The sequence below is a fragment of the Saccostrea cucullata genome, unplaced genomic scaffold, assembly GCF_032062105.1.
Source record: "Saccostrea cucullata isolate Sc308-1 unplaced genomic scaffold, CSIRO_AGI_Scuc_v1 ctg12979, whole genome shotgun sequence".
NCBI lineage: Eukaryota > Metazoa > Mollusca > Bivalvia > Ostreida > Ostreidae > Saccostrea > Saccostrea cuccullata.
Genome location: NW_026922113.1, coordinates 1 through 19,245, shown reverse-complemented (window position 1 = coordinate 19,245; position 19,245 = coordinate 1). Strand labels below are relative to the sequence as shown.

Here is a 19,245-nt window from a genome sequence, read left to right as displayed (position 1 = left end):
GTAAAATTTTTGCTGTAAATGAATGCATCACATGAATACCTAATAAAATATGTAAAGAAAGTCTGGTTAGACTTTTTAATTTTTTTTATAAAAAAATATTTATGAAAATAAAACATATAATTTGTGAATATTTTTTAAACTTGTGGTTAAAATCTTCTTAAAACCAGCCACAACTGGGGAGAACATTTTTATTAATCATATTTATAAAAGAAATTGAAACGAAGTAGCCAAATTTTAGAGAAATTAATTTTTTAATTTTGGCCAATCCCGATCAAAATTAAACTGATCCCGACCATAATTGTACAATTATTGGAAATAAATAACATTTTCTTAAGAACACTAGTCTGATTAGGTGTTATAAGGGTTTTAACATTTTAGAACCTGAAAATAAAATAGATTTATTCATTGTTAATACATGAAGAGGCAATAAATAAGCAATTAATCATTTTGTGTTATTTTTGATCGGGGTCAGTTTAATTTTGATCGGGTTAGGTCCAAATATTAAAGAAATTAATTTCTCTAAAATTTCTCAATTTCGTTTCAATTTCTTTTTAAAATATGATTGACAAACATGTTGTCCTTAGTTGTGACTAGTTTTATGGTGTTTTTAACCATAGGTTTAAAAAATATTTACAAATAATGTGTTTCATTTTTATAAATAATTTTTTATAAAAAAAATCAAAAAGTCTAACCAGACTTTCTTTTCATATTTTATTAGGTATTCATGTGATGCATTCATTTACAGCAAAATTTTTACAAGAAAGCATCTTATTTGGATGTAAATAATTTTTTTCATTTTCTTTGAAAAAATACAAAAAAATTCATATAAAATAATTAAGAGCTAATATCAGCCTTTCAATGCTGAAACCATTGTTTAGAAAGGATGACTCATAGATCCATAAAATTAAAAAATTGTGTGGCATTCTACCTTAAAATATTGTATAATTATGTAGAAATGTATACATCCTAGGTACAAGTTTACTAACTTTTGATGTGTCCTCTTCAAACGCTCGTTTTCTCTTGGCTCGACCTAATCTCATCTCAGGCTTAGAATGGCGGAAACAGTAGAACTTCACTGTGTGACATAAAAATGTAGTATAATAAATAGTATGTATAATAAATACACACAAAACTACTTATGCAGAGCTAAGACATTCACAGGGCTATTTCAGAACTGCTTTTAATTAAGTTTTGAATAAATGATAGCAATTTTATAAAAGAGAAAACAATGAATCAATAAATCAAAGAGGAGCACAAACAAGTGCTTTGAAAGCTAGCCTAACTAGTGTTAACTCATTTAAGCGTTTTTATTCCTAACCTCAGTAGATTTAACCTTAACTAATGGGAAATATCTCAGAGTGTAGTTGGTAACCTTAAATCAAAATGAACAACCTAGAGTAAAATTGTAACCTGGAGTCACATTGAACATTAAACTTTACTTACAATGACATCCTCTAAGACAGATGTTGTGGACCTATATAAGAACTTACAATGATTCTCTAAGAGAGATGTCGTGGACCTTTATAAGAACTTACAATGATTCTCTAAGAGAGATGTTGTGGACCTTTATGAGAACTTACAATGATTCTCTAAGAGAGATGTTGTGGACCTTTATAAGAACTTACAATGGTTCTCTAAGAGAGATGTCATGGACCTTTATGAGAACTTCAATAACACTCTAAGAGAGATGTTGTGGACCTACATAAGAACTTACAATGATTCTCTACGAGAGATGTTGTGGACCTTTATGAGAACTTCAATGACACTCTAAGAGAAATGTTGTGGACCTTTATGAGAACTTCAATGACACTCTAAGAGAGATGTTGTGGACCTATATAAGAACTTACAATGATTCTCTAAGAGAGATGTTGTGGACCTTTATAAGAACTTACAATGATTCTCTAAGAGAGATGTTGTGGACCTTTATGAGAACTTACAATGATTCTCTAGGAGAGATGTTGTGGACCTTTATAAGAACTTACAATGATTCTCTAAGAGAGATGTTGTGGACCTTTATGAGAACTTACAATGATTCTCTAAGAGAGATGTTGTGGACCTTTATAAGAACTTACAATGATTCTCTAAGAGAGATGTTGTGGACCTTTATGAGAACTTCAATGACACTCTAAGAGAGATGTTGTGGACCTATATAAGAACTTACAATGATTCTCTACGAGAGATGTTGTGGACCTTTATGAGAACTTCAATGACACTCTAAGAGAGATGTTGTGGACCTATATAAGAACTTACAATGATTCTCTAAGAGAGATGTTGTGGACCTTTATAAGAACTTACAATGATTCTCTAAGAGAGATGTTGTGGACCTTTATAAGAACTTACAATGATTCTCTAAGTGAGATGTTGTGGACCTTTATGAGAACTTCAATGACACTCTAAGAGAGATGTTGTGGACCTATATAAGAACTTACAATGATTGTCTAAGAGAGATGTTGTGGACCTATATAAGAACTCACAATGATTCTCTAAGAGAGATGTTGTGGACCTATATAAGAACTTACAATGATTCTCTACGAGAGATGTTGTGGACCTTTATAAGAACTTACAATGATTCTCTAAGAGAGATGTTGTGGACCTTTATAAGAACTTACAATGATTCTCTAACAGAGATATATTGGACCTAAATATGAACTTACAATGATCTTCTAAGAGAGATGTTTTGGACCCTCATAAGAATTTACAATGATTCTCTAAGAGAGATGTTGTAGACCTTTAAGAGAACTTACAATGATTTACTAAGAGAGATGTCGTGGACCTTTATAAGAACTTACAATGATCCTCCAAGACAGATGATGTGGACCTTAATAAGAATTTACAATGATCTTCTAAGAGAGATGTTGTGGACCTTAATAAGAACTTACAATGATACTATAAGAGAGATGTTGTGGACCTTTATGAGAACTTACAATGATTCTCTAAGAGAGATGTTGTGGACCTTTATAAGAACTTACAATGATTCTCTAAGAGAGATGTTGTGGACCTCTAAGAGAACTTACAATGATACCCTAAGACAGATTTTGTAGACCTTTAAGAGAACTTACAATGATACCCTAAGAGAGATGTTGTGGACCTTTATGAGAACTTACAATGATACCCTAAAAGAGATGTTGTGGACCTATATAAGAACTTACAATGATTCTCTAAGAGAGATGTTGTGGACCTATATAAGAACTTACAATGATTCTCTAAGAGAGATGTTGTGGACCTTTAAGAGAACTTACAATGATTCTCTAAGAGAGATGTTGTGGACCTTTAAGAGAACTTACAGTGATACTCTAAGAGAGATGTTGTGGACCTATATAAGAACTTACAATGATTCACTAAGAGATATGTTGTGGAACTTGAACTTACAATGATTCTCTAAGAGATATGTTGTGGACCTTTAAGAGAACTTACAATGATTCTCTAAGAGAGATATTGTGGACCTTTATAAGAACTTACAATGATTCTCTAAGAGAGATGTTGTGGACCTTTAAGAGAACTTACAATGATACTCTAAGACAGATGTTGTGAAACCTTTAAGAGAACTTACAATGATTCTCTAAGAGAGATTGTGTGGACCTTTATAAGAACTTACAATGATTCTCTAAGAGAGATGTTGTGGACCTTTATGAGAACTTACAATGATACTCTAAGAGAGATGGTGTGGACCTTTAAGAGAACTTACAATGATTCTCTAAGAGAGATGTTGTGGACCTTTAAGAGAACTTACAATGATTCTCTACGAGAGATGTTGTGGACCTTTATGAGAACGTACAATGATACCCTAAGAGAGATGTTGTGGACCTTTAAGAGAACTTACAATGATTCTCTAAGAGAGATGTTGTGGACCTTTAAGAGAACTTACAATGATTCTCTAAGAGAGATGTTGTGGACCTTTATGAGAACTTACAATGATTCTCTAAGTGAGATGTTGTGGACCTTTATAAGAACTTACAATGATTCTCTAAGAGAGATGTTGTGGACCTTTATGAGAACTTACAATGATTCTCTAAGTGAGATGTTGTGGACCTTGAGACAGATTGGTTTTGTAACAACTTACCCTCACTTCCTGCTAGCTTGTCACAGCTGTAGTTATTGACTCTCAGTCCACATTCACAAAAATCACACTTGAGACAGCCCCGGTGGAAGAAGATGCCCTCAGCACACATTCTCTCCATGATGTACACACGTTTCTTACAGAAATAGCAGATCTCGCTCTCTGGCTGGGCAGCCAAAAGAACACCTGTTGTTTTCTAGGAGATATAGTGAGTATATTTATGTAAATAGAATACATATTAGTTACTATCTTGAAACATACACAATATTTGGGCAAGGAGAGAACAAGGATTTTTTATCCTGTAACGTATCTCAAAGAAATCCAACCTTCTAATTGTATAAAATCATGCACAAATCTTCATTTTATACACAAAATTTCCAAATTAATTCTGAAAAATTTTTTTTTACCACTTTTTGTTTAACTGGTGGCTCCAAGCCTTGTTTGAACTTTGACACCAGAATCTCCGCCATCTGGCTGACCTTGACATTAGACTGAAGGTCATTGTTCAGTTTGACATTAATATCATCCTTTTTGTCCACGGTAAGTTTGTTGGCAATCTCTTCCATTGGTAATTTACTGTATCGGGTGAGCTGGACGTCACCATTGTGCTGAAAAGTTCAAGTTTCACTTTTGTTACAAACACTTAAAACAATGTAAATGTCGAATGACATGCTTGTCCATTATACTGGAGCTTTTTAATTAAATATCTACACCTAATAAGAGTGCACTGTCAATATTATACTATTGTAAAACTCTCAGAAAGATAGATGAGAGAGAGGGGTAAAGACTTACTTGTTTGATTTCCTCCCTATACTTTTTACGACTCAGTGACGTGTTGTGTTCATTCTTTTCCTCCTCCCTTTTAGAATTCTACAAAAAAATTAAAAAGTTCACATAAAATCATGACTTGAAAAGATAGTGAGTAAAAAATTGTATATAATATACTGAAAGGAAAAAGAAACGCAGGGTAAACTTCTGAGGTTGTTTAATATGGTTTCTTCTACTTTTTTCCTAATGATCTTTATAAATCATATTAACACATCTATGCTCAATAATTTGACAGACTTTCAATAATTTTTTTCTGATTAATCATTAGTTATGGAAGCCCATTCGATGGTACCCCCCATAAAGTGAAAATGAAAGACTCAAAATCTTGTATGCCCCCCTTGCGCACCTGTCACAGCCCTGATTCTCTTGTGCATGGAGTTCATAAGGCCATTTATCCTTCTCATGGGAATATTATCCCACTCTTCACGTAAGGCAATCTTTAACTGGTCGAGAGTAACAGGAGAATTGGGGCGCCCCCTTACCCTCCTGTCCAGTTCGTCCCACAGATGTTCGATTGGGGACAAATCTGGACTGTATGGGGGCCAGTCAAGTGTTTGAATGTTATTGTTTGCTAGAAAGTCTTGGCACACTCTGGCTACATGAGTTCGGGCGTTATCCTGCTGGAAAATTAAGTTATGTCGTTGCACAAATAGACAGCAACCGGGCGGAGAATTTCATCCCTATATCTAGGGAAATTTAAATTTCCAGCTACCACAATCAAGGGTGACTTTACCCCGTGGGAAATCCCACCCCAGACCATTACTGACCCACCCCCAAACCTATCAGTCTCCTCTCAGTTTCTCTCAAACGACGAACAAAACGTTCTATCGTAGAGAGATTAACCCCAAACTGCAATGCAACCTGTTGTTGCCTTTGACCTTGCATTAGCAGTGCAATGGCCTGACCCCTATGATCTTCAGTCAAACGCACCATGACTGCAAAACAACAAAATTTAATTCTTATACTGAAAACTGATGTGTATATCTCTGGAGTATCAATTGGTATTCATGACAAAATGACAAAACGTTCGATTAATCAATAATCTGCTCGTGATATTTGCATTTTGGCATTTTGCCTTAGCGGTGCAATAGTTTTCACGGTTGACTGATTTTTGACACCGATCCCTGTGCACAATGACAAGAAGACCACTCTGACCAATTTTCATAATTTTCGGTTTTGTAGTAAAATAATTATCCAATATCATGCTACCCTGCGTTTCTTTTTCCTCTTAGTATATTAAAAATTGATGTTAAATAGTTCTTTTCTTCGAATGAAAAGATGTGTATATGATTTATACAAGACAGAATGTTTGAGGACATTCATTACGACTCAATCTAGTTATAATTACATTACACAATATTTTTATCCAATTGGTATTCTTAAAGATGAATTAGTATTTTTACAGATGAATTTTCAATCTTGATTGCATGTTAAGTTACTTTGTATAATTCTGGACCCTAACTATATCTTAATTGTTGATCAGATTTCTCCGGTCAGAATAACCTACACAGATACTGTAAGATAAAAGTGGGATAAGTTATAAAATAAGTCATGATAAATACAAAACAAATAATTTCATTATCAATTGTAAAATGTGTTCTGTTATAACAATATTAAAACAATGGGGGGGGGCAAAGGCCAAGCTCAAGTTATGAGATTTATTCCTTAAATCATTTTTAACCATTGTGCTGCTTAATATAATATTCTTCCTTTTTTCTGCATTCAAGAATGGAATAAATGATCAAAAGCCAACAGAAAGTGTTTGAGCTGTTCTGCAACATTTTATGGTATGTATCACCTGGGTCATTTAATAAAACTTTTTAAAGCAATGGGAAATCACGCAATGAAAAATACATAGTGCATGTTCTTTATTCCTTCCCAATCTAAAACAACATCTCATTACTACTGTGATGAATTTTCTTCATAAAAAAAAGTTCAATACATTAACTAAACAAAATGTGGACTTTGAAAAAGAGTTGGTTGAATGCTACACAAAACAGAAATTTGACCTGACATGCGATCAATATATACATTTTAGTATAAACAAGTACAAGTATTTAAATCACGTGACCAGAACACAGGATAAGACAGATAAGTGAAGAAAGAAGTAATATTGGTGTCGTCCGGGAGCCATGTTAGATTTACAGGTCAGAAAGATATATAACGCTGTTTTTATCTTGTTATTTAGTATCATTTGTACTTAAGTTAGGTGCAAGAGAGAATTATTAATTCTTAAGAACTTAACATAATAACTTAACATTGAATATAAAAAGCTTGTCTGAAAATAATTAAGGAATTTAAATTGTCATAATGACTGATGTGTCTGAAAATTTAATCTTCTCAGTAATATAAGTTTGTTATGGTCATTCAAAATTTATATCAAATTTCTATATTAATTTTAGATTCTATTTTTCTTTCAAAAAAAAATGTTTGTATCAGTGAATCAATTAATTTCATAGGAATTTCACAAGTGGTATTTAACCATCACTTTAACCTCTCTACTTCAATACAGGCTTTGACCTGACCTAGTGGCTGTAACATCAGCATGGACCCCCGGTATTGTGCTCAAGACATCATTAGATGTGGCCTCTGTGAGAGAAATGTGGTACAAAGTCATTGCCAGCTTTGTCATGTCAACCTGTGTAAGGTCTGTGTAGGAGAGCATCTCTCTGATTCAACCAAAAAACATAGAGTTGTACCATATAAAGAAAGAACGTCAACTCCTGATTACCAAAAGTGTCCAAAGCATTTCAAGAACTGTGAACTTTACTGTGAACAATGTGACATTCCTGTATGTTCTACCTGCATCTCCTCGGGAAAACATAAGGGGCATCATATATCAGATGTTTTACAAAAACTGAGCTCCAAAACAAAACACATCGAAAAAGAATTAAAAGAACTTGAGACTAGAATTTTCCCAAAATACGAAGAAATAGCCTCAGGTATAAAAACCAAGAAAGACCACTTGGAATCACACTACAGGAAACTGACAACAGATGTCACCAAACAAGGAGAAGACTGGCACAGAGAAATTAACATCATTGTCAATAAACGGAAATCTGAAATTGATGAAATGAAAATTAAACATTTGGCTGTTTTAGATAAACAGGAAAAAGAAATCAAACAAATAACTGCAGAAGTGAATCAGTGCCTGCTTGATCTCAAGAAAATACTGGACTCTGATGATGTCTCCCTTACCTCTGCCTACAAATCCAGAAATGCTGATTTCAGTTGTTTACCTCCAGACCAAAATATTACATTACCAAGTTTCTATCCTCATCATATCAACAAAGAACAGCTCCATCAAATGTTTGGTTCTCTGTCAGCATTATCCATTACAACAGAAGAACATGGCTACACAATCAAACCATTGCTTGATGACCCCGTGCTCATCACCACCATAGACACTCGGTATAAAACACTATGCAGTGGTATCTGTCTCAGCGATGAAGAAATCTGGACACGTGGACATGACAAAATCATAAAACTCTACAACCTCAAAGGCAAACTATTGAAGTCAATCCAAACCAAGTCAGGGAACTGGCCACGTGACATAGCAGTGACAAGGTGTGGAGATCTAGTTTATTCTGATGATGATGCAAAAACTGTGAACATTGTGAGGAATAAACAGATACAGTACGTGATCAGTCTAAAGGGGTGGAGACCTTACCATGTCTGTAGTACCTCCTCTGGGGACCTCCTGGTTACCATGGTCAGTGATGATGATGAACAATCAAAAGTTGTCCGTTACTCTGGCTCTATAGAGAAACAAACCATTCAGTTTGATAGTCAAGGTAAACCTCTGTATTCATCTACTAAATATGCTAAATACATCCGTGAGAACAGAAACTTGGATATCTGTGTGGCTGACAATAGTGCTCGTGCAGTAGTTGTTGTCAATCAGGCAGGCGGACTCCGATTTAGGTACACTGGTCATCCCTCTATTACCAAAGGATCATTTAATCCAGTCGGCATCACAACAGACAGTCAGAGTCAGATCCTCACAGCAGACCGTAATGACTGTATTCACATCAAAAATCAGGACGGACAGTTCCTCCGTTACATTGATAACTGTGATCTACAGTATCCATTTGGTTTATTTGTAGACATGAGTGATAACCTCTTTGTGGCTGAGAATGTCACTGGTAAAGTGAAGAAAATCAGATACATGTAACTACTGCATTTTGTCAAGATTTAGCTATGAAATGAGAGTTTAAAGCCATCTGACTTAGGACTAATCAAATCAAATTATAAGTAGTACATGCACCTCATACAATGTTTTAAATTTCTGTTGATTTTACGAGAAACACAGTTTAAGTTTACATTTACAATGTCAGACATAAAATTACAAATAGTAAATGTACTTTATTCCCTCATTAATGTTTTAATACATCGATAGGAGCGGTTAAAAAAATCACCTGTAGGACAGGACAAATAGAGACAGAAGCGGGGCTTGTAGTACGTAGATTTTTGGAATCAGAACATGTAAATATAAGGAATGACTGGGTTTTTTTTAATTTAATGACAATGATATATCGTTTGGCTTGTGTGATAATTTTATGCTCTTACAGCTTTGCTTAGATTGACATAATGAAATCGAAAATAAGACATAAAATCATTAAATCAAATACAGATAAACAGATAATTGTAAAACATCAATACTTGTAAAATTCAATAGTGTAGTTTTGGGTTTGTACTTAATATAAGATAAATTTTTTTCTTAAAATTCTAATATTGATTTTTTCTTTAAAACACTGTTTAACTATATTTTTTTTAAAGTCATAACATTTTCAACAATGAATATATTTAAAAGCCTGTTCATAAAATAGATATATATTATAAAAGTAACTTGATCCAAAGGGTTGTATAACGTCGAGTTGATGATATGGGCGCAGATTGTCAGTTGAAGCAAGACGCCAAGCATAGAGTTTGATTTGATGATCCGCGTCTGTCAACGATACATGTTGGATCAGGTAATTGATAAAATGATAAGTTTATTATATACCAACTTATAATGGGCTATATGTATATGTAAATATTTACATTTGCTAATGTATTTCCTTATATAACAATGCTAACTAGAACTGTCAAAAAGGGACAAATACCCTCGCAGGTTTTTCAGAGTTGGTGCAAATTACAAATATTTATGGAATACCTTACTGTCTTACTCTCTGGAGAATTTGACACTACTGCATAATGTAGTATGCATTTTAGATCTGGAGAATTTGGCACTACTGTATAACTTACCCTCTTAGTTTGGAGAATTTGGCACTACTGTATAAAAGATTTACTTTTCCATCGATTTGACTAGGCGGTTCAGCCCTTCAGAAGCTACAATCATACCTTATAAGCGATAGATCATATCGCGTGTCGATTTGTTCAACACCATCTGGACAAAACAGATCTACCTCATGATTGAACCCAGGTATAATTGAAATAACATCTCCATTCGTCTAACCGCATGCTAAAATAAAATAAAATACTGGATGAGTGCAAAATTGCTTAAATAAACCAGGAAAAAGGGAACTCATGATTTTTGCACTCACACCAAGTAAGTTGAAATTGAAGGATTTGGTCTCTCTTTGGAAACAATATCATCCACAATAGCCCTTTTGTTGAAAATTTTGAGACATATTTTGATGCGTCGTTAACAATGGAAAAATACTGTAATATAGGATCGAAATCATGTTATTTCTGCTTAAGAAACATCGGACGTATTAGGAACTACATCACTGAAGATGCATACAAACGCTTGTTAATACATAAGTAACATCCCATTTGGATTACGGAAATGCATTCCTTGTTAGAATTAACAACTCACAGACAAGCTTCAACGTGTACATTGAATACATTATCAAAATCAAAATATGGCCATAAAAATTACGTCTTGATCAATGTACACTGGCTGCCGATAGAATTTTGTTGCCAATTTAAGAATCTCGTTATGCTTTCAAAGAACTCCATGGACAAGCTTCAACATATATTAGCGAACTAATCGAGCCGTACACATCTTCACGTACCCTTCACTTAGAATCAGCAAATCTTTTAGTGGTTCCGTCAAGAAGGACCGTGACATATGGGAATATACTATTGGAAATCTTAAAAAAAGCTTAAAACCTCTCTTTTAAGAAAAAAGCATATGAATAATAAACTGTGTATTTTTAAAAGCCTTTTATTATATTTGGGCACTGCATTTTATATTTTTTTCATCTAATATTAACACGTACTTATATGATATTGGAAACTTAAAAAATTATATATTTATCGTATAATTTTCGAATATGACTGCTGTAAATTCTGACGTTTTAGTGTACAGCACCTTTGAGCTTTATTTTAAAATGCCATGTTCAGATCCTCCTGGAAGTATCGCTACATGTACATGTATGGATAACATTTTGTGTAAATTTGTAAATATAGTTTTGTTTTATTTTAAATCATCAGCATTAAACAAAATCCGTTAAGAAGAGAAAAAAAAACAATATTAAATATGAAGGATATCCGATCATCAGCCAGAAAAGGTAACTCTAAACACTAAGATTTATTTGAAATTCATCAAAATGAAGCTTGAAAATCTATTTTTTTCTTGTAACAATTTTCATTTTATTAATCTTTATAAGTTGCAAGGTTTTTGGAAGTCTTTGAAAAATTAAATATTCTTATTAAAGTTTGAAGTGACTTAGGGCTAAATATGTATATTTCTATGCAAATAAGCTGATAAAAATCCATATTTTGTATATTTTATGTACAGAGAAAAGATCAAATTGATTTTCTAATACATATAAAGTACCCACAATTTATTAATGCAAGTGCACATTATGACGTCATTTTTTTTCTCCCATTCAAGGTAATCAATCACATCAACAAAATCACGTCGGCGCAAGGGCATAACCTATCTATTTCAATATAACTATTTATGATATTAAGGGAAATATTTTTAAATTAATAAAATTGCTGCACAAATTCTATGAACTTTCTTAATCGATTATAGTATTAGGAAACTTACACTGGACTGTGTATTGTTACCTTGTTTAAACTTAAAACTGCAAGAAAAGTAACTAAGCAATTGCAGTGCCGAAATTTGTGCTGCAATATCTTAAATCCTTGGAATATCCAGCGTCTTTTTCTACCTTGTTTATGTAAAACAAAGGAAGGTATGCCCTTGCGCCGAAGCGGTTTTGTTGATGTCTCTTATGAACCTGTGTAGTAGAGGTTGATAACGTCATAATATGACATCATAATGTGAACTGGCTATGGCATGTCGTAGGTACCAAGAATGTATTATAAAACAAGTCTTAACATTTTCTGTGCGTTAGTTAGAGCAATTATGGAATTTAATTAGACATTTTGCATAGAATTTTCCATATGTAGCCTCAACTCTCTTGCAATACATTTCCAAAATTCAATACGTGGATGAATCAGTTTAGAAAGTAGGAGAAGCTGGATTCTCTGATCATACAAGCATAATAACACAACTAATCCATGACACAAAAGTTAACAAAAAAGATCCAACTGTTGTTTGGATAGACTTAACAAATACGTAACGAATGATCCCACATGCTCTCACAGAGGAGGTCCTTAACGTAAGGATCAAATCCAGAGCAGACTCTCTAACCACTGAGCCACACGTTGATGCTTTGGGGAAAAAATGGTCACAACATAGAGACATAGCATGGTGCAGAAAGAGATCAGAGCTATAGAGTAAGAAAGAGATGGAAATGAGGGTCCAGGTGGTGTTAACTAGATTGGAAATAGACAAATTGCATGATACTATACTGGGCAGGCGCTTAAAATTATCCATAGTTCTAGCATTACTTTCAACTCAGTGTACGATTGTACGATGTGCTACCAACACCAGTCAGTTTCCATAGATGGGATCTTATAAAATAATCAGTGTCGCGTATTTGGAAAAAGAGGAACCCTACAGCAGCACATACTCTTTTTCTTTCAGGCTGACATTATCACAAGGAAGATACAATTGGCTTCATAATTAAGTTCTATATTAGATGACATACACTATAGAGAAAGAGTGGAAGAATAAAATAGACAATTGTGATCCCCCATCCTGAGATGGTACCAAGATAGGGGTCGAAACACACAATGAGGGATTTTATCGGCTGTGCACGTTGGTACTTCCTGTGAATGTCAAAAATCGCATTTAACTTTCGAAAGAAAATATTCCACTTGAAGTTGATGTTATTCTGTTCATGCGAGTGCAGTTCAGTTCTCTTCTATCTTATTTGAAGTCACTAAATTTATAATTTACAGTACTTAAATATCACTTTGTACAAAGAATTTCTTTGTGAGCCCAGCTTGAAGCAAACGAACCGCTTTTTAATAATTTCGGTACTCTGATAAAATGTACATAACGAATAATTACATGTTAACATAGGCCTATTGCATCATTATTGAAAGTAGGTGAAGCACTCAGGGACATAAAAATAAAAAAATTAGTTCATCAGCTCATCTTTAAAATACATATATGTTTTGGTGACCTAGCTTCTTCCGACTCTGGGTAAAAAGTGGTTTAGCAGGAAAGCGGGAAAATAGTTTTCCCACAAATTTGCAAAATATTTGTTGATGGGAAAAAAGGAATGAAAGGAAAAAGATGGGTTCTCTGAGTCTGGTAATTTTTAAAGTCAGTTGGAATTAAAGGGCAACTAAACGATGTCAAGGCGTGCATACCATTAATTTTAAAAGTCATTAAAAAATGATTATTTTTATGATATTATTACCTGACTACTACGGAGTTATGTTTTATGAGGATTCGTAAGTCAGTTGCTAAAAATGACCAAATCAGAGCCGATATTAAGCTATCGTTAATAGAATAACATATAGCTGCTTCAACATTGGTATTTTTATGTCCTCAAAAGGACTACTTTTATTGTTTTGAACACAGAGGTGATGGAAAGAAGAAAGATGTCTGCACTTTATCTGAAAAAAGGGGTCAAAAGAATGGGGAACAGACTCTATTCAATATTTTAAACTCTTTTACGATTGTTATGAAGAAGGAAATATAATTTCATTTTTATTTCCTTCCTATCTAAATTTATAAATATTTGCAAGTAAATGCAACTTACAGTTAATTTTCTTATCTGTGTTACTAACACGTGAAAGAACGATCGAGTATAAAAATTTAATCAGGTAAGATGTAAGAAGGAGAGTAGCTTTCACCTTTTCTTTAAATAAAAAGATCTTTTTAGACGATGTCCTCAACTATATATAGTAGATAAGTGTCACATTAGTGCTTAATTTTTAAAACTACTGGAATCTACTGAAAGCAAAAAAAACAATTGGGAAATAATAAAATATGAGTTTCGGCGGTGAGTTCTTGTTCATAACAGCAAACCTTAGCGGCAATTGAAAGGCCTATTATATGTAAATATTTATTGAAATCATATGACCAAAAATCAGATTAAGTCACATGATTGAACTTTGAGTATGATAACTAAAACAGGGAGTAATGATGTCCACAAGCGATGATTTTAGATTTACAGGTGGGCCATGATAAATTAAAACAGTATTTACTTTGTTATTTTTTATGCAGACTATTTAATCATTGTTTTAAGAAGAATTTCATTAATTTACATTTTAATGGGTACAAAGACAATTATGACATATATGTGTCTGATATATTACATTTTTGTAATCTAATTATCTTAAAATCATTTTGAGGCCTTTTTTTAGATCATATTAATTCACATCTTTCTATTGTAAATAACATTTTAAAGAAAGTTATTATCATCAGTTTTAATCAGGGGTATTGAAATCGTTATGTCTCCATTTTACTGCAGTATCACCTGGGCACATGATCATGGCAAACCATCAGTAATGGAGCCCCGGTATAGTGCTCAAGACATATTAAGGTGTGACGTCTGCGAGACCAATGTAGTACAAAGTCACTGCAAGTTGTGTCATGTCAATCTGTGTATGGCATGTGTAGGAGGGCATCTTTCTGATTCAACCAAAGCACATAGAGTCGTGTCATATAAAGAAAGAACCTCAACTCCTGACTATCCAAAATGTCCAAAGCATTCCAAGAACTCTGAACTCTACTGTGAGGAATGTGACATTCCTTTCTGTTCTACCTGCATCTCTGCTGGTAAACACAAAGGACATAATTTATCAGATGTGTTACAAAAAATAGGCACAAAATTGAAACACATGGAAAAAGAATTAAAAGAACTTGAAGCTAAAATTTACCCAAAATATGAAGAAATCGGGTCAAACATAAAAAGCAAAAAAGACGACTTGGAATCACACTACAGAAAACTTAAAGCATCTGTCATCAAACAAGGAGAAGACTGGCACAGAGAAATTAATATCATTGTCAACAAAAAGAAATCAGAAATTGATGAGATGAAATTAAAACACTTCGCTGCTCTAAGTAAACAGGAAAAAGAAATCAAACACGTAACTTTTGATGTTAAAAAGAGTATTGTTGATCTGAAGTACATTCTAGAATCCAGCAATATTTTCTTAGCATCTGTATACAAATCCAGAAGCACAGAGTTCAGACACTTACCTCCTGACCAAAATGTGTCATTGCCAAGTTTCACTACCATGAAGATCAACACAGAACAGCTCCATCAAATGTTTGGTTCTCTGTCAGCATTATCCTTTTCAACAGAAGAACCTGGCTACACAATCAAACCACTACCTGATAAACCAAAGCTCATCAACATCGTGGACACTGGGTATAGCTTATACGGAGTTACCTGTCTCAGTGATGAAGAAATCTGGACATGTGGGGAGGACACAATTATGAAACTCTACAACCACCAGGGCAAATTACTAAAGTCATTCCAAACCAAGTCTGGGAATTTTACGCAGGACATAGCAGTGACAAGAAGTAGAGATCTAGTTTATACGGACCCTGATTCAAGAACTGTAAACTTTGTAAAGAATGAACAGATACAAGAAGTGATAATACTGCAGGGTTGGGTACCTTACAATGTTTGTAGTACATCCTCTGGTGACATCCTGGTTACCATGGACAGTGACGATTATAAACAATCAAAGGTTGCCCGATTCTCTGGATCCTTAGAGAAACAAACTATTCAATTTGATAGTGAAGGTAATCCCCTGTATTCATCTGGTGTCTACACTATTAAAAACATAAGTGAGAACAAAAACCTGGACGTCTGCGTGGCTGACAGTGTAGCTAGTGCAGTAGTGGTGGTAAATAAGGCAGGAAAACTTCGATTTAGATACACTGGCAAGAAATCGGCAACCAAGAGATATCCATTTTACCCACGCGGCATCACAACAGACAGTCAGAGTCAGATTCTGACAGCAGACTGGGATAACCACTGAATCCACATCCTAGATCAGGACGGACAATTCCTCCGTTACATTGACAACTGTGATCTACAGCGTCCATGGGGTTTATGTTTAGACACCAGTGATAACCTCTTTGTGGCTGAGTGGAAAAGTGGTAAAGTGAAGAAAATCAGATACTAGCAATCATTACAGTATGTCAAAATATCATTGTCCATTAGATTTAGTTATAAATGGAAAACTAAATTAGTGGTGTATAATTTAGGACTTAACTAAAACAAATTTTGGGAAATACATGTACTTTACAGGCACCCACCTTCAAAATCAAATGACTTAATTGCAAAGCAGCCTATTTTAGACCTACATTTTTTTTTTACCTTTTACAACTATTTTACACTACTTGAAAATTGCGTACAGGATATAGGGACCTGGATGCCGTCTAATCACCAGGACAAATCTGCATTGATAATATGTACCAAAAAATCCAATCCCAGAGGGTGCCAGTCTTACAACTTAAAGTTGGAGAAAGTGTCATCAACAGTATAACATCTGTACGTTATCTCGACATCCACTTTGACAGGTTTCTCACCATTGAAAAGCAAATAGAGACCATCATTAAAACGTGCAATTATCATATCCGCAATATTGGAAGAATTAGGAGTTTCATTTCAAGTGATGCATGCAAGACTCTCGTGAACTCCCTTGTTACATCTCGACTGGACTATGGAAATAGTATACTATTTTTGATAAACAAGAATTCCGTGGAAAGGCTTTGATTGCAACTGTATTTTTTCATCAATTTAACCATAACAAGACATTTTCAATAAAAGAACGAGGGCGCTTTTGATTGGCATTCGGCAGGAACCTGGGCGTAATTGAAAAGTGAAAATGTTATTGACATGTCACATGAAATTTTAACATTATTTTAATTTATCGGGTTCCTGTGCAACAAGAACGGAAAATATTTCCCGACATTGAGCTTTGATTTGCTAAAAAATAACGTGGAAATTGGCCATATCAGACATTTGGTGCAAAATTGTACATTTTGAAACACATTTTTCTAAAAAATTTCTATGTCTGGGTCTTCTCTCCAAGATTTTGAAACGTTATTTTTGTGTATTTTGATTCAAAGAAACGATTACACCTTTTTAAAAAATGGAGAGATGACCCAGAGACCACGAAAAATGAACTTTTCCCCCCAAAATCAAAACGTGACAATGTGGTGCGTCTTTGTCCTTTTAAAGACGATTATACATGTGTAGCGGTGATAGCTCAGAAAGTTGGCTTACCTGTTTTATGCAACTTATTCAGTCGATAAATGTCAAGAATTTGGATACAAATGCCATAATTAAGACTAGACACGGTATCTCATATGAACCAAGGCGGTTACTAAGAGGGCCATTTCAGATTTGTTACTTAACATAAATTATTTATGCTACATCACAGCTTTTCCTATGTAACAATTAGGCTAGCATGAATTTTCTACCCTTTCAATAGGGGCGAAGAAGAGACTAAGATATTCAACTCACTCGATATCAATAAACAATGAAAAATTTGTCTCAGAATTCCGATTTGGATACTAGTGAACTATACGAATAAGAGTAATATACATTTAAAGAAAACCACAAAATACCTAGCATAATCATTAATTTCTGTAAAGAAAAATGAACATGATTGTAAAGTTATCAGCATTTATTCTGTTTGTTCTTATTATTTGCATACACTGTTTCACTAAACAAGACACCCATCTCAATAAGGTTTATATTATAAACACAAGACATTGCAGGGATCAGCTATATCATCAGCTCTATCATAAAGCAAGGAGAACAAAATAAGTTACCAATAAATATAACACAACATCAACAAAAACGCTTACTGTCAATCTTTGGATTTCCAAAAATAACTGAAATACATATACATTTGCCATTTACTCTGTTTAGAAAAAACTAATATTTAAAATACTGACTGAAAAATAATAAGTAAACACTTTCACAACCCTGACGTAAAAAAGTGAAATACAACCAGGAAATAAATTTTAAATAAAGAATATAATTTGCTTTTTTCTTGCAGTTACATTTTATTTGTTCAAGATGTTTCTTTACGTAAAGGAAAAAATGTAAATATTTAGATTGATAAGATTTTTATAGGCCTTGTGAAGTAAAATTTACCTTTTAGTAAATTTATGCTAAATTGTAACCATAAATTATAAAATTCCTCTCTGGTATGAGATTTTGTCTCTTAAAAATGAGTAATAAAGAGGAACACTTTAATAAAACATTTCTTCAATAATATTGATAAATCAGTTTTATCTTGGTCGTTCATAACACGTATATACAATGGTCATATTAACTTTCACTAAAGATTCTGAAACGTTTACCTTAATTTAATTTTCAGAACTGATGGCTCGGATTTTTTTCCGAGAATTCAATGCTTTTATTTTTCCTACTTAAAGGCAGATAAATGAGAGATAAGGGATAGATAATTGGCCAAAACAATAGAGCAAAAGCTTTGACATTTAGAAAGCTATAAAAAGCTATATACACTCAACAAAATAAGTTAAGGGCCAACTTGAAAATTTTATTTTTTGCAACGTATATTGTTAAGGTGGTGGAAACAAATAACATTTTAAAAGTAAACAATTATAAATCTCTTATAATAAACGAATGAACAACATGTTACAACAAGTAACTGTCAAAACAACAAGAATATTCATCAATACAGGATTTCATGAGGAAACAACAGTCGTGTTTTCAGGGTTTTAATTAACCTGGAAAGTCCAAACGTTATTTTCAGTATCTTGTATGACCGCCTCTAGCCCGAATTACTTCCCTACATCGATTTGGAAAACTGTTGATCAAATTTCGGAAGTTATCCTGTGGAATTCTTGACCATTCCTCAACAAGAGCAAACTCAAGTTCACGGAGCGTGTTTGGTTGGTTTTGCCTTCCTAAAATTTGCCTCTGGAGGATGTCCCATGCATGCTCTATTGGATTCAGGTCAGGTGATTTTGCTGGCCAATCCATCCTTTCGATTGTTTCTTCTTCTAGGTACTGATTGACCACTCTTGCACGATGTGGCCTGGC

General features: G+C 33.7%; 2 protein-coding genes across 2 annotated transcripts; one reads left to right on the top strand and one right to left on the bottom strand.

Moving 5' to 3' along the window:
* Positions 1-986: 986 nt before the first annotated feature.
* Positions 987-5,818, bottom strand: LOC134261215 (protein-methionine sulfoxide oxidase mical3a-like; the record flags this gene model as incomplete). Its single annotated transcript, XM_062743675.1, has 6 exons — positions 5,657-5,818; positions 5,368-5,505; positions 4,850-4,927; positions 4,465-4,665; positions 4,061-4,253; positions 987-1,075 (listed from the first exon to the last, which is right to left on the bottom strand). Coding segments are annotated over exons 1-6 (861 nt in total), but the record flags the coding sequence as incomplete, so codon positions are not given.
* A 1,156-nt stretch (positions 5,819-6,974) lies between these two features.
* LOC134261216 (uncharacterized) lies at positions 6,975-16,359 on the top strand. The gene is given in 4 exon segments (XM_062743676.1): positions 6,975-7,032; positions 7,398-9,035; positions 12,606-12,612; positions 15,516-16,359. Coding segments are annotated over 3 exon segments (2,442 nt in total). The 5' UTR covers positions 6,975-7,032; positions 7,398-7,430; the 3' UTR covers positions 16,346-16,359.
* The last annotated feature ends 2,886 nt before the right edge of the window (positions 16,360-19,245 follow it).